The sequence below is a fragment of the Magallana gigas genome, chromosome 7, assembly GCF_963853765.1.
Source record: "Magallana gigas chromosome 7, xbMagGiga1.1, whole genome shotgun sequence".
Taxonomy (NCBI): domain Eukaryota; kingdom Metazoa; phylum Mollusca; class Bivalvia; order Ostreida; family Ostreidae; genus Magallana; species Magallana gigas.
Genome location: NC_088859.1, coordinates 1,057,378 through 1,083,502, shown reverse-complemented (window position 1 = coordinate 1,083,502; position 26,125 = coordinate 1,057,378). Strand labels below are relative to the sequence as shown.

Sequence of the window (26,125 nt, the reverse complement as noted above, 5' to 3'; positions counted from 1 at the left end):
TTTTCAAGATTTATATTTTGTACCAAGACAAAAAAACACTGGTGCATATTAATTACAAAACACGGCTCCTAACCAATAAAAACTGAGTACTAGTATGTTCTGTGATACGTGTACTCAATTTGAATCCAATTCTGTGTCACTGTCAACAGGTACATGTATTTGAATGTTGACAAACTTTTCAACTTTCCATTATCGATAAAAGAGAAACAACACACACTCATTTTATATGCTTACATTTTAATATAATCACTCTACAGATTACATGTGTATGGTTTATGATACAGTCAATTCTTATGAGCGATAGAAGAATAGAGTGAGTAAAAGACAGAAGGAAAACAGATCTTTATACAGGTACAAACTGATATCTATGAATGTTCATACTCTGTTATTGTGTACATTTATTAACAGGTCTCTAAAGCTAAGATGAACTTTTATGTACAGTACATTAATAGAATATATTTCATCTTGTTTGCTGCCAAATTTTAGATGAAATTCACTGGTATCTACATATACCTTGCATGTCATTTTAGTTCAATGCACCAATACAATAAACAATTGATTTCAATTCATCTTAACACAAAATCTTCCACAAAATTAAACCTAAAGATAGCACTATGCAGCTACTATATATACTACCTGTATTACCTGAGTTCACTGCATGAACATACTGTGACCCAGGATCTAATAAAGCTTTGTTTACAATTATTAGTTGCAGCAAATTCAATAGCACTCCTAATAAACATATGTACATGTACATTTACAACTCTGCCATTCTTACTTAAACTAGCTAGCCATTTAGTTGTCACAGTCACACATTCATACCAGAAACATGGGTATCTACATATAAAGTAACTTAATTAATGTCAATCAATGCAGTACATGTAGTTTGTGACATGGGATTTCATTTTTATTCTGTGAACACATTATTGCTGATATCAATGACAGAGGCCCTGAGCTCATGTATAGATGTCTCTGCTCATCGATGGCTTTGCTTAAATACTGCTGAAGTTCGAGGGCAGTATTATTAGTATGTATGGTACATGTATAATATAAACAAAATAGCATTTTGTTCTTCTAAAATGAATTATTTATATTCAGCATTTTACATTTCCTTTAAATGCTACTCCTTTTACAATACATCTGTCTTTAATACATTACAGTATTGTAACTGACAAATATACATGATAAGCACTCGATACCCTTTTGTTTTATCAAAAAATCTAACAATTATCCTGATTCTTATTACGTATATGTTATACTTTCAAAAATAATTCAAAAACACTTGAACATTTTTTTGGGGTTTCAAAAAAATTGCATATAATTATGCAAGTCTCTGACTGAGAATCAAGATGTTATAGTACAATTGCTGCCAAATTGAGAGTATATAATAGCTGTACATTTTATACCTGTATGTTTGAACATGAGACACAAAGACACAAACTTTCATTGAATCATTCACACAACCACATGTAATTCTTACATTATCACAGCCTTATACTTGGATGTACACACACAAACACTAGCACAATCTTTATACATCATGATCTTAAATGTCATAACTAAAAGGTACATGTTATGCAACAGCATGCAAGTACCGGTAAAACTTAATTCCTGGTATTTTTGAGCCGCTACAAATACAAAACAGAAATTCAACTCCATGAAGCTAATGCACTTCATTAAAAACATTAGAACTATGGTAAAATTTTACCAGACTATTATGTACTTGCACAAATTTATAAATATAGATTTAAAAAATGTATATGATAAGAACAAATGATTTACACATGATTAAGAAATTATTTCAACTTATTAGATCTAAACATAAATCCAGCACTTTCATTCTCTTTATACATGTAAAAACATTGTACATAAAACAATCACTCAATATTCTATTGCACATGCTGCCCGTAAGTATTGAATCTAGAAATTTAAGACACTGAACAAAACATCTTTTTTTGTTAAATCTTAGTTAATATATAAAAATTCCTGAAAATACATTTGGAGATTCGTTAACAAATTAGTGTACATAGTCAGTGTTTGAAGTGTTAATTTTTGATGTTCTTCTAGGTTTTCAACAAACAATCATAAACAAGAATGAATATTTCATAATGATTAAATCTCCTAATAAACTCTTACGTAACAAACACAAACAGTTTGCTACATATGTCAACCATACCGGATGTTGTAAGAATAAAAATCTATTAAGAAAATGTTTTCCCATAAAGCTCATCTACAGGTGAAAAACAAATTGTAATTATGGAGTCAATTTTATCCATAGCCTAGGACTTGATAAAAATCAATGTTTTTTTTTTAAATTGCCTCCGTTCAGAGATAAAAGTAAAATCATAGTCTTTAAAATACAGTACTATGCTGCCAACACTCTCTGACATATGTAATGGTATTAACAATGAGTTGATACTTAATCAAGCTAAAATCATCTTGACTGTACCCTGAATTGTTTTCCTACACATGGGGCACTTGTTCTGAGGGAGACTAGGCACACACCCCTCACAAGAGACCAGGTGATTACAAGGTGAGAATGACACCTGAACCTCCTCCACCCTACAGATTTTACACACAGCCCGATTCGACTTGGCAGACAGTCGACGGATCTCTTCCTCCATCTCTCGTAGACGTCTCTGGAACTCGCCCTCAGGGTTCTGCTCCAGCTCTCTCACCCTCTGTCTCTCTTGTTGAATTATTCTGTCCTTCTGCTCCAGCATTCTGTCCTTCTGCTGTAAGGCCTGATCCTTCTGCTGTAAGGCCTGATCCTTCTGCTGTAAGGCTTGCTGGTGTTGCTGTAAGGCTTGCTGGTGTTGCTGTAAAGCTTGATCTTTCTGCTGTAAGGCTTGATCCTTCTGCTGTAAGGCCTGATCCCTCTGCTGCAGCCTCTGTTTGAGAGACCTGTATTTTTGGCGGGACTCCACCACTTCCTGTGTGGTTTCCTCTACCACCCTAATGCTCCTCTCCAGGGCCTGATGGGTCTCCTCCACTTCCTGTCTAGCCTCCTCCACTTCTTCCTCCAGTTCAACTACAATCACATGGTTGTGACACACTGATTAATTATTCACTATAGATAAATTAAATATATTGTACTACATACAATTGATTTTTAAAAAATAATATTCTATTAATATATCCAGTATTTTTTATTATATACAAAGTAAATCTTCTGATATACATTTATACAATAAATCTGTAATCTCTCAGACTATCATATAAAACAGTAAACATTTCAAATTTATATATGTCTTTATAATATCTATTTTAAAACAAATAACATTATCTTGATACGTAAAGATAAAATCAATTAACACAATTAATCACTGGGTATTGCTTAAAATAATCATGTCCAATTTTTAAGATCAAATAAAAGTTCTTTACATATGGCCAAATAAAATCAAACTGTTATTACCTATACCTTTCGTTTCATTGCGGATTTCCTCAAACTCCTCAGGAGATGGCAGGAAACCTGGGAAAAAATGAATAAAAGACTTGTATATGTACAATCAAATTAATTGAAAGAAATCAGTGACATCAAATGAAAAAAAGTTAACATAATGTTTTTTGTTGTTCCCCTATTTATCTTATGTAGATGTTTCTCAGACATTCTCTGCTGAATACTATTTTTCCATCATAATCATTTTCATTGTACAGGGAGATAATTATTTATCATCAACATCTCTTAGACTTATAATTCCAACAACTCTGATTAGTTTTCAAAATATATTTCATGCAGTTTTGCATTATTTTGAAAACAGTTCAATTATAAAAATCTTCAGACTTTTGAAGGATTTATGGGATTCATTATGTAATTGTGTCCAACAGTTGCACAAAAACATTCAATATATAATACCGTATGTCACCGTAAAAACTTTTAATTTATTTATGAAATACACAACTTCTGTTTGTAACACGCTATTTCATTCATAATAAATGAAAAAGTTTTTGCTTATGTAAACTTTTCACTCAGATCACAGATTATTTATGAGGAAAATTTCTTTAAGTTTCGGCATATGTATGTCAGTGAATTGAATTGTAAGAAATATAATTAAAATAAGTATAATTAATTCTCATATGAACTTGATTGAAAGTAAAGTTTTCTTTTTTTATAAACCATTTCACAGCTTATAAAATGTAAATCACCCAACCAAGTTTATTGTATGAATTCATTTGCTGTAGAATCCATTTCTATTTCCTAACTTTGATTTGTCGTCACTTACCACTGGTTTCCAGACATATCTCCAGCACTCTCCAGAACTCCTGGGGTCTATACATCTTCTCCTTTACCATGATGTGGCTCAGCTCATCGTAGGAATAATCCTGAGGGAATCCTGAGTCATCCAGGCGTGAACTCAATGTGAACTTATCAATGTGGTCCACTGCATGCATCAGCTTGTCAAAATCTCTGTGAGCAGCCATACCTGATAAACAAGCAATATTTTTTAAAGAAAATAAGGAATCAGGTTCCTCAACAAGATGCTAAATCTCAGGTATATCCTTAACATTTGACTGATTAAAAGAATTTCAGTACAGCAATAAATAATGGCTACAGCTAAATGTACTACATGTATCACATTATAGTTTTAAAGAAGATATCAAAGTGTACAGTCATAGAGTAGACACTTTGGTTTTTGTGATTCATGGATCTAAATGTTATTCAAAACAAGCAAAGTTTTCATTAAAAATAGCCATCGGTTTCACTTCAAGCTGAATAATAGAATCTCTTTAAATTAATTTAGGTTGTAGTGCATACCTTCAATAAATATTGTAAACCAACTTTTATTCACATGTGAGAAATTTAGAACCTTGTCGTCATGATAATTTCTCGCCGTGAACCAGTTCTCAAATGTCTCTTTTAATTTTTTTCTCCAGATAATATAAATCTTGATTGAGAAAATTAGTTGGCATTAACCAATTTATCTTCGGAAAACTCCAAAATAAAGTTATAGCGAATAAAGTTGGTTTACAGTTTTAGAAAAGTGCAATGTAGATACAAATGTCTGCTTTACTAAAAACCCTAAGATATATGAACACTCAAGAACCATTACTGGGTGCAAAGCAAAAAGTTTAATTAACAGAAAAAATAATAAATACACTTATTCAAAATGTAATGTTTAGCTATATTTTTACATCTCAATAACTTAAATTCAAAACGATTCTAATGAACATGTATTTGTGGGTAAAATAGACGAAGATCTGAGGGTAATGTACCAGGTACATATGTATATTGGTAATCGCTGTCTCTCACACGGTCAGAAACAACTTACAATACATACATACATGTAGTAGTACATTTCTTTTTCTTTAAAGACAGTTTTAGTAAACCCAACTTATAAGTTACCCAGTTGCATGCTTAAATGATTTCCTTTTAATATGAACACCCCTGTTAATCTAACCAATGTTCAGTCAATAAGATTGGATTTGACTTACCTCCCTTGATTGTGTTCAGGTACTTGATGGCTGTCACCAGTTTCTCCTCAGGAACAATCGCTTCATCAAACTTTTCCCGAAAGTTTTTAACATAACTCTGCCTCATCTCCTCCTCAATGTCAACCTCAGACTGAGGTTCTGAAGAGGAGGGGAGCAGAGACAGCAGGGATTGAGGTATCCCTGCCTCACAGCAGGTGGAGACACTGACTTCCTGGTCCCTGGTAACCAAGGACTCTCCCACTGACTTGTTGGATACCTTTATCTTTGAGGTTCCAATACATTTGTCCGACACATTTTCTTCTTTTGTTTTACTCTGGAGCCAGAATGACAGCAGTACAGCAACAGCAATGAAAATAATCCTACAAACTTCCATGTCAAAAGACAACTTTTTCATGTATATCACGCCAAGAGCGAAGGCAAACAGACACAGGTACACATCCTGCCTGATGTTGCGATATCTCCATCGAGGGAGATAACTCAGTATCAGCCTGAGCAGTGACCTCTCCAGAAAGCTGTGGTTCCAGTCGATCAGAATCACGGCCAGGGAGGAGGACATGAAGATGGAGTCCACCAGTAGGGGGAATACTGAAGTTAGGTGACTCACATCAGAGGTCATCTGTAACACAAACATTGGTTAACATGGTCTAAGTATATCATAACTAGGTAGTGTTAGCATCAGAGAACATATATTGTAAAAATGATAATGCCATTCATGGTATACTCTCAATACCAAGTACTGAGGAGATATACTTTCAGAAAATAACATTAAAATTTTACCAGACTGAATCTGATTTTAGCTTTTCATATTTTTTTAATATCAAACTTTATATAATTATATTTATATATATATTCATGGGTATTATAGTTTCATAGGGCCGAACCAATTTAATTTCTTGTTTGTCGGACATCCAGTGAAAAAAGGTATGACCGGGTGAGCGATTAAATAACAAAGTATTAATTTTTGTAGTCAAAATTTTTGGGCGGTCCATAAATAAATTTGTGTGGACAATTATATTTTTTCTACTTGTTTCTGATTAATAAATCAAAACTATCTAAAATGTGAAAACTAGAGCGAAATAAAAACAGAAAACAGCACAGAATTTTCTGGATGTGGCAAATTAATAATTACATTATTTGTATAGTTTAATTTAAATTCGAGCACACGGGGTACGACGAACAAGAAATAATATTAGTGAGGCCTAGATTTAATGTACAGTGAATAAATCTCCAAGTCAAAATAGATGAAATTTACTTTAATATCTAAATTAAAGTAGATCCAGTGTTCTGTGACGTCACACCTTTTTGTAAAACTTTGAATTCTTTAAAAATTGTGCAAGATAGTTTTATTTATTTTATGTGAATATAATCACATGGATGTAATTAGAATTATTGGTATGTTAAAGATATTTTCGCACTTAATTTTATACTAAATTTCCAAATTTTTATATATTTTATCTATGCAAAGGGGAAATAACTCTATTTCTGACTTTTCTCTCAGTTGTATGTCTAAATGCTATAGTTTTTCTTATTCCAACGATTAATTTTTAAATATTTTTGTAATTTTAGTTTTCTGATAAAGTTGACATTAAAATTAAACAAGAAAAACAAATTTCTGCCTTCAAGATTTTACTTTTAACAGAAAAAAATACATTTTTCTAATGCTAAAATATGCTTTAGTTTATGTTTATCTGGCATCTCAAAAAGTGTGATGACATGTATATTTTTTCTAACAATTGATGACATTTAAGTCTATTAAGTCGAAATCAGTTCGGTTTTTCAACTTTCCTCAGAGAATTTTACGAGTATGGAGCTACCTTAAATGAAAATGTTTACAATATGTATTAATTTTGATTACATTTTACTTCATAGACACCAATACTAGTATCTACAGAATAAACACATTATAGATCTAATGTAGTCCAAGTAAGATAATAAATATAAGCAAAGCATCAGACATATTGATGCTAGTATGCGGTATTGTAAGTGATGTGTGGTGTAAGTCACTTGTTAAGGTACTAACACAAATCTACCATCCTACATGTATACATATACTATGTTATTAAAAGTAGTACATTTGGAGAAACTTGTTCGTTTTTAGTTATAATCATTATAAGAGCTCACATACAAGGATATTGATATTACATATCAGATGCAGTTTTATAAGAGCAGTTTAATTAGAAATGAATATGACAATTATGCTGTTATGATGTCCGAATTTCCTCTGATTCTCTTTCTTCTATACCCCAACTGAGTATAAAAAAACACACTTCTATATATTTTTTATAATGTTTGTGCAAAGTGCCATTGATTTTTTGATTCATATGTTAATATCTAATTTAAATATTCTCGATAGACTCAATCATTTAAAGAAAAATTGCCTTTATTATTTCGTCAAAACTAGATTTTTCCCGGGAGGGGGGTACTAACTTTAAGAGATTTTGGTAGGGAACCGAGAATAATGATGCACTTGACGATGATCCGAATGTAAAGATTAAGTATAATTCTAATGAGTCTTACCTTTAAATGGTTAAAATCCTGTCTTAAATCGTTAAAATAAAATAAAGTTCGTATAAATATTCCCTCGAGATGAGTGTAAACAAACAAGATGGCGGCTTCCTTTCGGAACTCTCGATTCGAATGTCAGACATGTCGGCCCAACGACACCTCGGCCCAACGACACTTCGGCCCCAGGACACCTCGGCCCAGACGGGTCGGCCCAAAATTTGAGACACCTCGGCTCACGTAAAAGACATCTCGGTTCAAGCAAAATTCAAACAAAAATATTTGATTTAAATGTTTTTATTTTATTTACCCCGGTACATATATATTTTATCAAAATATTACATATCAAAGACGTGTAAAAGAAATTGAATTAATAAAAAAATGAGACCATTAAGTTCTAATTGTTAAGCAAACAAAAAAAAAGAAAGTAAAATTAAGAAAATGACGACAATTTCGACAACGACAATGACACTATAATAGTTAAACAAACAAGAGGATGCAGCACTTTCCTTTGGAGTCGCAAACGCGTGTCACGGGTGACAATGAAGATTTAATTACGAACAGTTAATTATAAGACGATAATCACCAAAGTCCATATATATCCTTTCAATGATTACAACCCCATATCAGATTTACAAAATCGTCAGAGAAACAACACATCATGACATTTCATTTCATTATTACGCAAAATATTTTTATTGTGTCCACTTTCTGGTCAATCTTTGTAGATTTAATAAATTTATGAAAATATCTAAATATTGCAATCTTTAAATCCTAGATTTAACACTAATATATATATTTCAAGTGTGTCTTCAATTCCTGAAATTTCCGATCTACAAAATTCACATTTTCTATTATTATTGTAGTGAAAAAAGTTAAGTAATAAGATTTCGACAACCTTAAAGTCATAAAATTTCTATTGGCTGTTGACAAAAAAAAAAAAAAAAAAATGAGACGCGTGACCATCCAATGAAACAAATACAAAGGTTTGATTGACAGGTTTAGTCATACATGTATGCAAGTGTGACCCGATGTCCGAAGTTATGCGCGCTTATTGTACATATCGTTGTAAATTTAAAAACGATAGACATGACCTTTTCACTAAAAGTTGATTTAGGTTTGTTTCTATCTAACCTTCCACATAAAAAAATATTTTTTATAGACTTTAAATGAACTTTTTTCATTAATGTTGTGTAATAACGATATACTAACCATTCGATTCAGTGTTGATTAAATAAATATGATCATACTAATTTTAAATATAATGGTCTTGTGCGCGTCTTGTACGAACATTTTGATGCTAAATATCATCTGACAATTTTATCACATTTAGCAGCAATTCAATATTTCATGTCGTTGGACATTATCTTAAAAAAAGAGATAGAAAGAAGAAATCAATGAATAGATAAAGTAATTATCTGCCCCTATTTTTTTTTATTTAGTAGAACCTAAAAATTCATTGGGCCGAGGTGTCTTTTACATGGGCCGACGTGTCAATAAATTTGGGCCGATCCGTCTGGGCCGAGGTGTCAAACGCCCTTGGCCGAGGTGTCGTTGGGCCGAGATGTCCGTCTACCCTCGATTCATAGAAAACGCCGGGGAAAAATTCCGCGAAAATATGAACTGTCAAATTGTCAAACACATGTGTGGTGGTACTGAACTATTACATTTTTCACTCTTGTTTTATCGTGGTTGATGTAAAATCTTATGAATTTAGAAGTCTAAACAATCTGCATCTACTCTAGCCAAGGTTTTCTGATCCGCACTGCTTCTCACAAACGCATTGTAAATAACATGTTGCGTACCAATCAAGCCAATTTTCAATTAATATATCGATATAGAAAACATGCATGTAGGTATTTATGATATAATTAAAACAGCGATTGCATGGATTATAACAAATGGTTTCTAATATGCATTTTATCTGCAATGCTAGTTACCATCATACCTGCATGAAACACCAAAGAAAGTGGCATATTATATATATGATATAGCCCATACGAAAAAAAGAGGAGCGCCTTAATTTTTGATACTGGCGAAAATGGTTTTACAAATAAATGTTCATGTATATCGCTTTAATGTAATCGCTTTCGCTCTAAAACAAAACATAAAACAAAATTCTTTTAAAAAAAAGTGGTATTTTTCGTGAAATCTAAATGTTTCAAAAAATTGGGATATAAGGAATTGAAGTAAGTGAAAGAGACAGTCTAATGAGGGGATAGGAGAGAGAGAGTATATATATACATGTATGTTATTATAATTTATAAGATAGAAGGCATATAACAAAGCACCCTCATTCTGTCATCAAGACATTCGACATTTACTATATGAACCTTGTTAAGTTGATCCACGAAATTATTGTTCCTTGACGTACAATATCTGAAAACAAATTGTACACGTATATTGATAGGATCATTAGTCATAAATTTACGCATCCTTGAAATTTTTAATTATAACTAAGTCCACAAAGGGTAATATACGCAACAGTTGGGGTTTGCGTTTGATATTGCAATACATCTTGGCTTGTTATATCAGCGTGTATTGTAGCCGGGTTTCATTCTTATTTACATCTACCAAGTATTATTCCCATTATTTCTTACGGAAACTTATAGGTCAATTTTGTTCCCACGAATTATATATATTCAAATGAAATTACAATTGACTTTTATTTCGTGGGAACGACTTTTATTTCGTGGCCACGAATTAAAAATCAAAGTACTGAAGAACTGGCGGGAGTTGATTTTGTCGAGGTTTATTTATTTTAAAATCAATGCTATGTTATTTTGCATGATAAGTACATGTATGTATACGTAGTTTCTAATTTGAATTACGCATATTTTTATAATATGAATTTTTTAACTTTTTCGACTAAAATGTCGAGAAACCTCCATATGAATCATGTTAAATAATATTTAAAAGATAAAATTAATTCAATCAAACTATGTATCAGTGGTAGAAATATTTCTCGAAAATTGTATGGATCCAAGCAATATTGAACTCTAGTCTCGTTCAACCAAACGCTCGGCTGACACTGAAATCTCCGACAAGGGTTTACGGAGACAGCCGAGCGTCGAGTTGAACGAGACTATATTGAACTCTGGCGTAGGAATACATACGACTACAAAAAATATTTAAATTGTTCGTACCATTTTTTTTAAAAAATCTGACTATATTTAAGGTATTTGTAAATATGTTTCCTTGAAAAACAATCATTATGCTTTAGCATACATTACATCAAATTCATCAATTATTTTCAAGAACTAAGTCTTGTCAGGAGCAATGATTTGTGCTGAGGTCCAAACACTGTTTCACTTTCGGTTTGTCCGCGTGACTGCATAGGAGAGTTGATTAAAAATCAACTCCCAAAAATATCTCAAGCATATGTTGAGGTATTTATAGTCCCGGTTATTGGGATTTAACCGAACTCAAAATATCCCTGTAACCGGGCCAAAGGTTCCCAATACGCATGCGCCAATTAGTACTGCAGTTAATAAAAAAAGAAAACAATATGGAGGATAAGCAAGACGGTGACCCTAAATTCAAATTTGTACGTTTTTCATGATTTTGGATTGTATAGTTTAAAGTTTTAGGATCCATATTATACTCCTACTTCATATATATTATGATATTTTTTATTTAGTTATTATTCTGAAGTGGTATACACTTTTTTGTCAAGTTTATTGAGTTAATAGGAATAGGAAATTCGAGTTAATTTGGAAATCTTGTATCCATAATTGACCCCGTAATTATTTTTTAGTCCTATACTTGTGTCAGAAAGTATGTTTGCAATCATTTTAATCTATATCGTAGGTATGAACATATTTCAACCATATACATAATGATTGATTAATAATTGTTCTGATTGAAGGTCATTGTGATTATGTCGGTCTAATGACCGACATAATCACTATGACCTTCAGTGGAGACATCAAATCAGTCGCAGTGTTTCCTCCCCATAAGCAAGATTAAAAGATTGCTAGAGAACACCTACTTAAGAGAAAACGTACCCAATTCCTATGGTATGTTTTCTCCAAGAAAGAACGTATCCAGTTACCTAGGAAAATCATAATTAATAGTTTTAATAAATATTTTAAGATGCAACAAAATACAATTAGGGTGCAAAACACAGTTTTATATGTAACGTTATAAGGATGTTTTTAGATGAGGGACAAGCAAAACTGACCCGTTTGAATTTAAATTGTAAAAACATGTTACATACATATCTATATATCAACAGAGATTGGCAACTCCGCCATTAGCATGTTTTGTTGTTGAAAAATGGTACGGGACCAACCTTACTTTGTGAACTACATTTTAGTGAACTGAGATAATGATCTTTAACTAAAACTATACTGGCGTGCGACCAGTTCTCGCCGATTACTATTTCTTGCCAGTACATTGTGACGTCATTTTATAAACACATCAAATTATAGACGAAAAATGAGGTCACAATGTACTGGCGAGAAATGGTACTCGGCGAGAACTGGTTGCACGCCAGTATTGTTTTAATGAAAAGTGTGCATAGGTTTTAGACATTTTTGAAAGAAAAAATTGTAAAATCAAATTAAAGTAGTCCGAGTATCACATTACGTCATAATACAGATTTTACAATATTGGTTCGACTTTTACAAAGCGTTTTAGATACCCAGTATTGATTTTTCTCTACATCGCTGTTGTAAACAATGGCAATAATAAGCAATTAGAACGGTAATATATGTATTCTATGAGAGATAGAAATAATTAATGTTAAGAAACTCGATTCTGTTAAAGTAAAATGAAAAACGAAGTTTCTGATTAACCAGGATCTCAGGTATGCTTATATCTTGTTTGTTTTGATGCCCCCCCCCCCCCCCCCTTGCCGAATTTTTCTTTTTCTTTTACTAAAATCGGTTTAAATTTAGAGGCAGAAGCTATTACGAATTTAATAAATCGTCAATTAATTAATGTTTAAATGATATCTAACATTGTTGACAGATCTTTTTTCTAAGATGTCAATCTGAATAAACACCATAAATTTAAGTTTGAGTCCATAAAATAGTAAAAAAAAAATTACCAAACGCGATACTAGCATTGCATTTTTTGTATTCTATTTTGATACAATAACATCAGGTCCATAAAGCGTACTTACTTACAAAAATTTGCGCAAAATTATTGATGAAATATGGCTTAAATAAATTTTTTAAACTCTATTATGAATGTGCAGTTCTAATTTTCCCAAAATTGGTACGGTAATTATATTTAGGAAAAACGGACGTCTGGCAAATTTCATAATTGTCAATAATTTTCGCAAGGGGGTACACCCGTCTGAGAGGTGATAACAAACAAACTAGCTTGTAAACATGCATATTTTCTTTTGTATATGTATAACTAGAATGTATGTTTATCATTTAAAGCTAAGCTTTTAATGATTGAGCCCATTTAGTGCCGAGTATAGGACTACCTTAATATATAGAAAATATATTGGCCAGCTATAAAACATCGGCGAAATCTCGGACGACAGGAAGCCAACTGCCTCCTAAAACTTTTCCTTTAATATTGTTTATATGACATAAACTCATGAAAATAAAATATTTTAAATGTTTTGGTAATAGGTTTTAGTTGTTTTTATTTCGATATAATTGTTTTATATTAGAAAGATATAATGATTTAAACTGGGAACACTTTACAATAGGGACCGGGGGATTTCGCAAGATTTCGATCAGCTGCCAATCTCTGTTATTAATGTCTCTGATATGAATAGAAAGATAAAATTGTGAATTTTGTAAATATTTAAAAATAATGCACGTTACTTAAAGCTAGAACTTATTTGCCACTCAAAACAATATCTTTATATATTCACCAATCAAGGGCCCTCTGGGGGCATATACATTTAAAACAAGAATAGAATTCTGGACGCCCGGCATTTCTATGTCCCCGCTCTGCGTTGCGGCGGGGGACAAAAATAATATCATGATTATAACAAATAATGAATGAAATAATAGCCCAGAATGTACAGGTTCATATTACAGGCAACAATATGCAAAATGATTCATTAATTCAATGAAATATATGTATGAGATTCACGCATTTAACTGTGTGAAATAATGCGTGAATACAACAGCTATACAGAAATAGACAAAAGAATGCCTCTAAATGCAGTACACCCATGCATTTTAGGCTCCCCCTAACAGCAGAATGCAAATACATCAGCAATTTTAATTTTCATGCATATTCAAGAGCAAGTCCTTAGGCATCGTTTTAAAGTTTTTTTAGGATACATTTGTCAGCTTTTAAAAGAGCTATATTCCCCTCTAAAAAAATCATGAAATTCTGCACGCGTAAAATCCGGATGTTTTTGGAGTTACCTCCCTTTATTTTAGAGTCTCACAAAATTAATTTTTTAAATATTTTCTACATACTTTTTTCATGTATTAGAAAGATAAACCCCTATATCATGCAATTGAGAAATTAAAAAAAAATAATTTTCATGTATACCGCATGAAATAGCAAGAAAATCCATACCCATCATGCTTTTTCCAAGAGAAAAACCCCCTGGATTTTAAGTGAACCTGTGTTTAGCTACTTAAGCATTTGTGTCATTTGTTGCTTTTTTAAATACATAATTATGTGCATTATTATTTTGACAATAATTGCATATAAACACATGCACAAAGATCTCCTGAATATCCACAGGGTTTTGAGACAATCTGTGCAAAAAAAAAAAAATAATAGTATATATAGTATAATAGTGCTATTATACTATATATACGTTTTTTATTTTTTTTATGACACAAAAAAATATATTTCACAAACAGACTACACTAAGACTTAAGAAATTTTAGTTTAAATATTGTTTGTCTCTTAGGTTAGAAAAGAGGAAGAGAAGATCAAAAGACGACGGAGAGAAAAACTAAAAAGACTGTCAAATAAGGTAACCAAGCAGTCTAAATGCATGATATTTATACACAATTTTTAAATATCTGTAGTACTGGTAGTTCAAATAGTATATGCAAGCTGTAATTAAAATCTCGAATTAAACCCTCGCCCCTAAGGAGAAGTACTACGGTAGTACACTGTTTTACCCTTTGGTGTGTCTCTGTCTGTCCTTAACATATTTTCTTTGCATTTTTCACTTCACAGATAGTTGAAATTTAGGACACTATGTTTTGGCATGCCAAATAGAGGGATTCATTTCAAAACAAATTTGATGTCAACTTCCTGTTTATCTGTGCCAAAATTTTGAAGCAGTTTTTAGCTCACCAAGACAAAGTCGGGGGCAGCTTATGCTTAACCACCAGCGTCACCGTTCGGACCTGCATGGTTAAGGTTTTTGTTGTAGGTGCTGTATCTAAGTTGTTACTCGTCCTATCTTCACCAAATTTGCATGGATGATGCATCTGGACCTACAAATGAACTTGAAAGACCTGAGCCATGAATTTCAGATGCTGGAGGAGGTTAAGATTTTTGGAGCAGGTTAAAGTTTTTGGTGCAGGTGCCCTTTGATAGCCATTTGTAAGTTATTATGCGTTCTAAGCTCACCAGACTTGCATGGATGGTGTGTCTTATGATGCTGATGCACCTGACATGTTTGAATGCTTAATCTGATCCAAAGGTTTGGATGCTGGATGAGGTTAAAGTTTTAAAAGCTGGTTAAAGTTTATCGAGCAGGTGCACTCTAATGATTATACCTTAGTTATTACTGGTCCTAACTTCACCAAACTTGCAAGGATGGTGCGTCTGATGATACTGATGTGCTTGAATGCTGAATCTGAGCCATAGGTTACGGATGCTGGAGGAGGTTAAGGTTTAAAGAGCTGGTTAAAGTTTTTGGAGCTGGTGCCCTTCAATGATTATATCTTAATATTACTGGTCCTTACTTTAATTACTGACAGGCTTGAATTTTGAATCTGAGTCAAAGGTTTTAAATGCTAGATGAATTTTGTTTTTTCGAACAGGTCACATCTTCAGATACAGAGCATGATCTCCTTTATCAAGGATTCCAAAAAAAAACTCCTATCTGATGCAAAATTGTTTCATAGATTTTTTTTGTCCCCTGTTAGTTAACTATTTTCAGAAGTTGTTTAAATTTATTAGTCAAGTAAATTGAAGTGACCCTATAGGGCATTAATTTAAATGAAATTCAAAATTACTGATATGATTGTAGTGTTTTGGAATTTTAAAATTGTTTGTACCCGGTAATATTAAATTTTCTTTTTTACATATTTATACATAGTGTGGTAATTTTGGTAATGTTTTAAGAGTATTTTTAATTTAACAAGCTCATCAAAGAAAATCATAGTCTTATAGGATCAATTTTCTGATATGGAGTTCCATTGTACTATAGGAGAAAGTTTGGAAAATTTGAAACAGCTAACTGCATCTGTCAAGACTCTTATTCGAAAGATATTCAAAGTTTTATCAACAGAAGAGCATTGCTTGGCTACCTGTATTTCCATTTACTGCAAAGGGAGGGGTTATTCTGACTTTGATTTTAAATATTTCTTTGTTAACTAATTTTTCTTTTAACAATTCTACAAATTTTTTTTTATTTGTATGTGTTCCAAACCTTTATTATTCAATTCAATTATTTGTCCCATTTGAAATTAGCCTTGCGGGGGTATTAGTCCCATTAGGACAGTTCTACCGGTAGTTTGTTTTGTCATCATTTAATGTGTTAGTTTTGCTCAACAATTCTTTGTGTTTTTGTTTTTAAAAAGGAATTATTAATGTAAACTAAAACAAATCCACAATTGTAGATCAGAGAATTCATGGAAGAGGAACCTGATGTTCCAGTAGTGTTTTTGCACACACTCAATGGAAAAACAGAGGGACATGGTAATGGTTTGTGATAATTTTGTGGTCAAGGTTTAGTATTTGTGTTTGACACATACATAGCAGTATTACTCCTCTCACAAACAGGAAGAACATCTCTTACTATGTTGTAGGTGTGTTAGTGTTTCTGTGCTAGCCTATATTATATTGGTTTTAAATGGTTGTGGGCAAGATTGATTAAAAACCATAGATCTTGGGATCGTTTAACTTTGCACACATCTTTAGCACACAGCTATAGCATTGTAATGAATTAAAACCTAATATGAATATTTTTATAGATATACGGTAAGTGTTTTTGGAATAAGATTTTACCTACAAAAAGCATTTTGCAAATTTCAATTTTATAAGTCAATGTTATGTAAAGATATACATTTAACTTAATTGCCTGGTTCAAAAAGTCATAATTATATAAAATGACATCAATGAAATCATCAGGTTTTGCAAGATACATGTACATGTATGGAAAATCCATGACCATCTGTTGTGAAATCGTGTGTGCAATGTGAAAGCAACAACCCATATGTGCTTCAAACTGACACAGAGTTTTGGAAAATATTACTCCTGCTGCAGATTTGAATGCACAGTTACAGTATTAGTGTATACCTCTCAATATGCAGTCACAAAATGTTTTATAAAATATTCATTTAGTTTCTCCATGGTTGCGAGACATCTGTGGAGATTTCTCAACCCAGATGGCATCAGCCAGTATGGCACATCATGCTGACATGTTATTATCAGCTAAAGGTAAAAAAAATAAATAATTGATTGAAAAGATGGTACAGTTCTTTGTCATGTAAATGAAGTATATGTTGTGTTTTTTGTTAACATTCTGAATGTTGAATCAAAAATTCCAGTTTAAGACCCAAAATGAATGTGATAATTGCTAGGTACTATTTATTTATCATTATGATTTATTAGAATAGAAAAAAATAAGCTTAAAATATAACTTTTACCTGTAAATTGAACTAATTTAAACAAAAACAGCACGAGCCATATTTACAAAACAAAGAACTGTGAGCTCTGTATCTTGCTTATAACTCTACGACTGACACACAAATTTTAGTTAATCATCAGAATTGTATTTCTAAAACATTACAAACAACAAAAACTGAAAAATAACATTGATCAAAGTCATGACCATGCCCTTTTATCACAAATCTAGCATGAAAGTACACGCTAAGGCTGATGTACGTAGCATTGTGTTGAGTGTTGACTACTTTCTAATGAGTGTGTATTTCAATTGTGATTTGCAACAGAGATTCTGATTGGCGCATTTATATAGACTCATCCATTTATCAAGTGCATGTTGAGAACATGATGCTAACACGTGGAAACAAATGCCGGAGAAAGAAAACTTATGATAAATTTGTACTTGCAAGCTATACATGTAAATTACATACAGAGTTACTTTAGAACAAACGGGGCAATGTTTACATTCATGTGTAAATAATGCTCGTGAAAATAAAGAAAAAGTTCTCTAAAAGCAGGGATGGGCGCATATAGATTAAAGTCACAGATTGTTCTTCTCTTATCCAATAACATTATTTATGTACTATATGTGGTGTATAGCATGAGTTGAACTGACTGTCTTTCCTCACAAAAAGCTTGCTGCAAAATGTAGATCCACGGAAAAATTCAGGTTGACACACCTTGAAATTCATTAGACATTTTATAGCATATGTCTTTACTCATATGCTTACAATAAATCTTTGAAACATATCACCTGCTTTGTAAAATGAAGAAGTGTGGTTTGTTTATATGCATGTAAATTGGACACTTGATCTGCACATGAATTTTACAATCCAAGGTCGATTAGCATGTTTGAGAGAAAGTCCATGGCAAGTAAAGCATCAGCATCAGTGGTGAAAAAAAATATTGTCTCAGACTGATGAATATAGAGCTACATGTAGTAAAATTAATACTTTTACAGACTGAGTTACAAAATCAGATTAATCACAGTTTAGTCCAAAATTGAGCACATTTCTGTCATAGATTTTGAATTGATCAATGAAGCATTTTGCTGAAAAATGAAATGGGGAACCCATTTAAACATTGTTCTTGACAATTGTTTACACCATATAAAACAAGAAGCGATTATTGTGAAAACTCTTCGTCAAGTATTGCAGTCATTTAGTTTTTGTAGTCTTGATACAGAGTTAATTGACACAGCTGGCAGTTGATTCATAAATTATCAATACCATGCAAGCAGGTAAAAGTGGGCGGGTACTTAAACGGCCACTGAAAATGCTTGTTTCATAAACTGCAACTCACAATTTAGATTGTTAACCTATTACACCCAATAGAGCTGTCACTCAATGCATCAGTCCATCAGTCTCAGCGCATACACCCATGCTAGATTTGCGATGTTTGTTGATCACATTTCATTGATACAACTAGAATACAAAGTTCCTACGGCTGAGGAGGAATGGAAGAATCTTCTTTCATTAAATGCAGTAGAGACCCCGGAAGCCATTCTGAGAAAAATCCTGCCATTGATTCTCAAAGGGATTGTACAAGGTGTATTGCTCAATGGCAATTGTTTGAAGATTTAGAATATATTTCAAGTATCTCTTATTATGATATTAACAACAGTAATTTGTGTCAAAAAGGAAAGAACATTTGGAAAGGTCCAAGACCAGAGGGATGGCCAGCGAGCATTCCTTTTCAGGATCCTAATAGAACAAGTAAGGATGACACAAACAGAGCATTCATATTAAACAAAAGAACAATGGTAGAGAGTTATACATTTGATGACGATTTTAAGCATTAACAATTCACATCTAAAAGAGACAGAACTGCTAAATGTAATAAGCTGCTTATTTCCATCTTGCATGAGTTGACAAAATTATATACCGTAATTATTATATTTATCGTTTCTAGGGAAACGCTGCTAAAGAAATGAAATTGTCGGATGTAATAAACACACACACATTTATATATTCATTTTGAAGTTAGTTAATTCAGATTTTCCTATACTTGTTCAAAAATCAAATTTTTTAGAGGGAAAAATTTCACAGGCAATGCAATTACTGTTATTCAATTGAGACATGTTGAAGGTGAGCTATGTGCATAAGGAAGCATATCAGAGAACTAACCATTAAGATTGTTTTTAGTCAATCATAGAAAGTTGGGAGCAGAGGATTTAAGAAAGATTTTCAACAGCTTCCAGGTGTTTCACTGCATAGTAAGTTATGTTAATTTTCTTTAAGTCGGTATGAGACATCTCAAAATTGTGACGGACTATTTATTATGATAAATGATGAAGTAGAGTGCAATTTTATAAGTGTTTTCTTTCCCAAATTGTCATATAACAGTATAGCTTAATGGGTTAGAGGGTCAACTACAATCTTTAAGTCATGAGTTCAAATTTATGAGTGTGAATCTTGCTGGGAATTTTAAAAAGTAAACCTTTATAAATATTTTTAAAACATTGTTTACTTTTCACCACATTAATATCAACAGATGTCCATCAGTGGTGATAAGTAATAGAGGCAATCACCAATGCGTATGCAACAATACATACCACTATTTTCATTTATGAATCATTGAATAATTATTTCAAATCACACATTTGGAATTTCTTTGTACCAACGAAGGATGTCCCAGAGCAGCCTTCTGCCTGTAACGTCAACGATGGCAGTGCTTTTCTTGAGAAGGTACTTTCATATTTATTACGAGTAATTATTTCCCTTTTTCAACAAATGTGTGTACTTTATTTATGTGTTATCTTTTATTTCATGCTTTCATCCTATTTATGCAGGAAAGCATTTCATCCTACAAGGTAGAGAACCTTATGAACAAGGTAATAAGAAGATAAACTAGAGCAAAGCTCGTTGCAAAGCAACGAGTGGGTCTTCCGTTAATATCGGAAGTAAAGCTGGAAGTTTCTGTAAGAAGCAGAGCTCTTAAACCAATAACAAGAGTAACTAAAATAAAAAGATGAAAAAATCGAATTATTCCTGGTACGACTTAACAAAATCCGAATGATTTTAAGTACGACTTAACAAACACCTTTCCGATTTCAAGAACGACTTAACAAAAAAAATCCGAATTGTTCAAGTACGACTTAACAATTATTTTTGGTACGAGTTAATTTTACCATTAACATTACGCTATTTTTTAAACCAAGGACGCGGAAACAAAATTTCCGGAAAAATCAAATTTTTAAACCCCGATATCTCTGTAATGCATCGTCCGATTTTCAAACGGATTTCAGTTTCGTATTCAGCATGACCAACTCTACAAACCTCGTAATCATTTGAAATTAAAACGAAAAATTCGAAAATTCGAAAATTTTAAAACACTTCCGGTTTAGACCGGAAGTGACGGAAACTAATTTCCAGTCTTATGTCCAAATAAAAACGATCATTGCTTCAACACAGAAAATTCCAAGTCTTTATCTTGAACCGTTTTTGAAAAACGCCCTGGACAAAATTACTTTTTTAAAATTAAAAAATTGACGTAACGTAAAAACGGAAGTGAGGTTGTAATTGAAAATTTTAAAACTTTGAGGCACAATAATGCTTTATAATCCCTGAAAGTTTCATGTAAATCTGTTGAAAACTTTTTGAGATATTAAGCTTTGAAAAAGTCAGAAAAATAAAGAAAAAGAAAAATAATAATAATGAAAAAGAAACAATAGAATAACAAGAGGGTCTTCCGTTGAAAACGGAAGACCCTAATAAAGTGCTAGTAGTATCTGGTACATTCACTTTAATAATAAACCACAAGGTTATTAAGTTAAATGATATATCAATTTGGTATTAAAATGTGATTATTTTCTCTGAAGCTTAAAGGGCTTCTCAGAAGATTTGTTCATGTATCAACCAATTTCATATTACAGTAATTTTTGAACTTCAATTTAAGTTGGATATAGCAAGTCATTCTAAATAATAAATTTGCCTATTTTTATAACCCTTCTCTAAAGGAGATGGGGTTATCATGTTTTACCCTTGTGATTCCATTAAATTTCTGTGACATTTTTCTCAGCATTAGCTTACTCCTTACATACTGTGAACAAATCGCGTGTCCCTGGTTTTTCGTCATAAGCATGTAGCTTGCATCTAAGAAAATACCTGTTAATGTACATTAATGTTGATATGCAGTCATGTTACAAGAAATTGATGTGTGTTTCTGTAAAATGTATTTGCTAATATTTTATTCAGTGCAAGTTTAATGATGTGCAGCAACTTATGGACAAAATGCCTTCTCCGGAGGTTGTTGCATCAGTTGTTGCAACACACACATCAACTAAGACCCTGCGAGAGGCCTTTATGGCTCATAAAACGTTTCCAGTGGCCTTGGTTCAACCTGGGTATGTTTTTCTAAATCAAAACACTTTCCGAAGGTTTGAAAAATTATTGTCAGTTTATATAAAAATTATTATTTCTTCTCAATTACCGGTATTCAAGTGGTGTGAATCGAGAAGGCTTTGCAAAGCTTTTACAATGTAAAAGTATCAGGGAATGCTTTAACATGTATGCCCCCTGCAGCCAAGCCCATCTAGATCTGCTTATGAGAGTTCAAGGAATTCTTCATATGGGCCACTATGCCCAGCAGGTTTGAATCAGATTGCCAAATACCTTGAATATTCTCAAATTTTGAAAGAATTATTTTAAGGTGTTCACAGTTTGTACTTAATCCTTTTTGATAGTATGAGCGTGTAGTCAGTGGAGGAGTGAAGCCTCAGGTTATCTGTGATCTCCTTGGGATTAGTGGAGGAGATGACATGCTGAAATGTTTTGAAGATGCCATGACTAACTCCAATGGTAATAGAAGTACCGGTAATCAAAATGGCTTTGAAGTTTTTGATATGTTGTACATGTAATTCCATAGTTTCTTTTCTTTCTGGTATGATTATACTTGCTTTTGCTTGGTGAATTTAGATCGGTTCAGATTGCTTCTCCTGGCAGGGGCATTAGAAATCAATATCAAACTACATGAGAATAAGCAGGTTATTTCTTTCCCTCCGTGTCCTTGTGTTCCCTCTGCAAAGCAGACATTGGAGATTGTTAGGAGTGAAGGCTGTTATAACCTATTGGTTCCTGTTTCTTTTCTAGCAGGTGAATTTTTAATTGGTTTTTTATTAACAGAAGTTCTATTTCATTAGCAAATTGTGTTCATGATTTAATACATGTTTGCAATGAAATGGTTCTTTTGTACTTCATGTCACATCAGATATTTGTTTTATCTAAAGGGCGTCATATGTATGTTTCTCTATCCTTTAGTGCATTCTTTTGCATATGAAATGCCATGTTTTGGTTGACTTTTGACAATTTTCTTCCACTTAATGAAGGGTGCAACACTCCAAACCCCACACCTCAAGTTATTGAGAAGCTCAGACTTCCTGGAATGGATAATGTGTGAGAAATAAATATTCTGTTCTTATTTGTTCTCTTTCCACTTATATACTTTTTTTTTTTGGTTTTTTTCTTTTTATTCTAATCTGATGAATTGAATGAATTGTTTCCTAGTTCAACTTTTTCTATGTTTTCTTTATGATTTGGATTCCATCTTTTGCTAAATTTGCGGGATATTTGTGTTTATCTTGGCTATACTGTCTTCATTTCTGTAACTTCTTTAATATGAGTACAACTAGTGTGTATGCTGTTAGACCTTAAGTGATGAACATGGATACTATTTAACAAAAGTTGAATTAAATTAATTCACCTTCAACAAAGCGTGGCTCATACTGTTTATGCTCATACCTCCATTTCCTTTAAAAATATGGATTGATTTGCTGATTGGTTTGAAAATCCTTTCTTTTCTGGTTTGTTTTGATGTTCCAGCATTAAAATGTTTTGCTTATACCTGTAGTCATAGAATTGAAATGGGGATAGATCTTTATGAGGTTGACATGGTGTCCCTCCACCCAATGAGATGGTTGACAGATGCCATCATTGATGTTGCGACAAGGTACCAATGCTCTTTTATCTTAAATAAAGAGAAAATGTTCTCATATCCTACTGGAAACCATGTATATATATGTATATTATTGTTTTCCCCCAAAAGTGGAGTTCCTTTGCTTTTAAAAATAGAATTCATTCACTTTGATACAGAAGAATGAAAGAAGACTTGGGCACAGAGAATGTGTTTATTCTGAACACGGCATTTGCCCAAAAGCTTTTGGTGAAAGGCAAGCTGTAAGTATTGATTCATTTTAAAATTATAACATATGATTACCAGTACAAAATAGAACAACACACTCATTTCAGCATTGAATGCTTATTTTTTGATGTCGGTCCTGTAACACACCAATCAGTGCAGACAAACCAAATACTGCCTGTTAGCGTCGTATGATAATTTGTCTGCACAGCTTGGTGTGTTACAGCACTGACGACATCCAAAATAAAGCATTCAATGCTTATATTTATTTTTATACTGATGTATATTTGTAAAGAATATATAAATATTGTTGATATAAAGCCATTATATTAGCTTTCAGTCAGGGTATGAAACATACATGGAACAGCCATATCAACATGTTACTGTTTACAGGGTTATTTTCACCCCATGTTATTTTTGCCCTTCATCACTTGCATATGGTTTTGACAATATGAGTATGTAATTCGTCCAGTCTTGAATTCGCTTGCTGACAACGAGGGTCGAAATGAGTGAAAATAAAACGGGGGTGAATATTTCCCTGTATACAATATTTAGTTCACTTCCTCGACTAAAAATATAGTGCCAGGAACTTTGGAGAGAAAAATTGTTCATTAAGGAGTAAATATTATTTAACATTTATTTTAAAAAGTACATATCAAATTGGTGAAGTAAATTTGAACAATGTTTCATTTAATCTTACAAAAATAAATATACTCAATACAAAAATAGATATACTCAAAACACATGTAAACGTTTATGATGTGCTCACGGCTTATTAATTAGCAAAGTGCATTCATAGAAAATTGAACGTTGCAGATTTCCAATGCAAACATAAGGGGAAATATACACTAAATGTAAATATGAATAAATGACATACAGATAAGAATGCTTACATCAAATAAGTGTCTTCTTCAAACAGGAACAGGAGACCACTAAACATGAGTGGGTGCAATTATGTCGGAGTAGAGGACACTTTGACCAACATTGAGCTGAAGGATGGAACAATCATCCTTGTTCCTATCAGTAACATGTAAGGGAGTGAATCTATTGCATATTGTGTTAACAGTTTTTATTTATGGTAATAAAAAGAGGAGAGAGAATTTTAATCAGAAGTTGATACACAAACAATTTCCTTTTCACACTTGATTGGCAGGTTACATTGGTATCTTGGTGCTTTGTCTGTAATGGCAGGAGATTTTGGTTCGATCTCAATCATATGTTCCATGAGTGGGAGCTATGTTGATGAGGAATCATCATTGAGAGTGTACGTTTAACACTTGTGAACTTTTCATTCCTTTTTTGTGCAATATAGAAAGTGAGTCTGACAAATATATATCCAAGTATATGTTTAAAAATATATAGGTATGTTTTTAGGTTCTTTGAAAAGGAATTGGAGAAGGCAGGACGGGCTGCAAATACTGTTATTGTTCAGCACACTGAGGTGAACTGGTTATAAAGGTTTTGTTCATTGTTAATCCCAAGAGATAGCTCTTTCTTGCTTATGAAATACATTTAAATTTGAAAGGGGGGGGGGGTGAGAAAGAAACCCCAATGATTTACTAGCATTTATTCTTTGTTTGCAACAATATGTCGGGGATATTACCATTCAAATTAATGTTTGATATTACACAACGGTGAGGTCATTATTTATTTGTACATATTTCCATGGATATGATGTCTCAAAAAGCTTCATGAAATGGATTTTTAGATTCTCATAAAAAGTTGCTTCAACAAGTGATTTAAAAAATCCCACATGATCTGTGATGGTATGTGTTATCTATTAGCTTGCCAAAGCTTTGGAATAGCATCATTGTATAAAAAAACTCATTCTTACATACTCACCTTTTTATTATTTTCAATGGTAGGTCCCACAACAGAAAAACAGCTACGACTGTGGCGTTTATCTCCTTTCTTTTGTGAGGAACATTCTACAGGTTGGAATATTTTATATTGTATTATATTTGTATTTTCCTAATGTATTACCTACAATATCAATAATTATTTGAATTGTTTTATCTTTAGAACCAGTCACTTTCACATCTGTCGGATACAGTAATCCTCACAAGGAATGAGGTTTCTAACTTGTGTTTCAACTAGAGAATATAATGAATTCACAAAATCCTCTTCATTCTTTGTTGTTGTGTTTTTATTGTACAAAAAGATGAGGTATGTATTTTCAAAACGAGTACTCAATCGACACAACCCAGTCAATTTCTCATTTCGCTGAGTAATAGGCTAATTGATTGCAGTTTTCAGGATTTTTAATAGATTTGTT

At 32.5% G+C, this 26,125-nt stretch overlaps 2 protein-coding genes across 2 annotated transcripts; one reads left to right on the top strand and one right to left on the bottom strand.

Moving 5' to 3' along the window:
* Positions 1-1,298: 1,298 nt before the first annotated feature.
* LOC136270159 (inhibitor of apoptosis protein-like) lies at positions 1,299-8,058 on the bottom strand. The gene is made up of 5 exons (XM_066066836.1): positions 7,951-8,058; positions 5,434-6,049; positions 4,224-4,424; positions 3,422-3,472; positions 1,299-3,031 (listed from the first exon to the last, which is right to left on the bottom strand). The coding sequence occupies exons 2-5, from the start codon at positions 6,047-6,049 to the stop codon at positions 2,424-2,426; spliced, it is 1,476 nt and encodes a 491-aa protein (XP_065922908.1). The 5' UTR covers positions 7,951-8,058; the 3' UTR covers positions 1,299-2,423.
* Positions 8,059-11,434: 3,376 nt separating this feature from the next.
* LOC136270330 (uncharacterized) lies at positions 11,435-25,973 on the top strand. The gene is made up of 21 exons (XM_066067708.1): positions 11,435-11,482; positions 14,780-14,845; positions 16,671-16,749; positions 17,395-17,490; positions 19,144-19,263; positions 19,356-19,430; positions 19,860-19,930; positions 20,343-20,402; positions 20,507-20,548; positions 21,912-22,060; positions 22,158-22,305; positions 22,400-22,514; positions 22,632-22,808; positions 23,042-23,108; positions 23,563-23,661; positions 23,805-23,888; positions 24,770-24,880; positions 25,004-25,114; positions 25,225-25,291; positions 25,716-25,784; positions 25,873-25,973. Exons 1-21 carry the CDS (start codon positions 11,444-11,446, stop codon positions 25,945-25,947), a joined length of 1,920 nt encoding a protein of 639 aa, XP_065923780.1. The 5' UTR covers positions 11,435-11,443; the 3' UTR covers positions 25,948-25,973.
* Positions 25,974-26,125: the final 152 nt, after the last annotated feature.

Bases quoted from the DNA above. Each gene is read 5' to 3' on its own strand.
- LOC136270159 (XM_066066836.1), bottom strand. From the start codon at position 6,049: ATGACCTCTGATGTGAGTCACCTAACTTCAGTATTCCCCCTACTGGTG. The intron at 4,425-5,433 runs GTAAGTCAAATC...CTTGTTTATCAG, and splicing joins CCTGAACACAATCAAGGGAG to GTATGGCTGCTCACAGAGAT. The intron at 3,473-4,223 runs GTAAGTGACGAC...ATTTTTTCCCAG, and splicing joins GATATGTCTGGAAACCAGTG to GTTTCCTGCCATCTCCTGAG.
- LOC136270330 (XM_066067708.1), top strand. From the start codon at position 11,444: ATGGAGGATAAGCAAGACGGTGACCCTAAATTCAAATTT. The intron at 23,662-23,804 runs GTACCAATGCTC...ACTTTGATACAG, and splicing joins ATCATTGATGTTGCGACAAG to AAGAATGAAAGAAGACTTGG. The intron at 25,115-25,224 runs GTACGTTTAACA...GTATGTTTTTAG, and splicing joins GAGGAATCATCATTGAGAGT to GTTCTTTGAAAAGGAATTGG.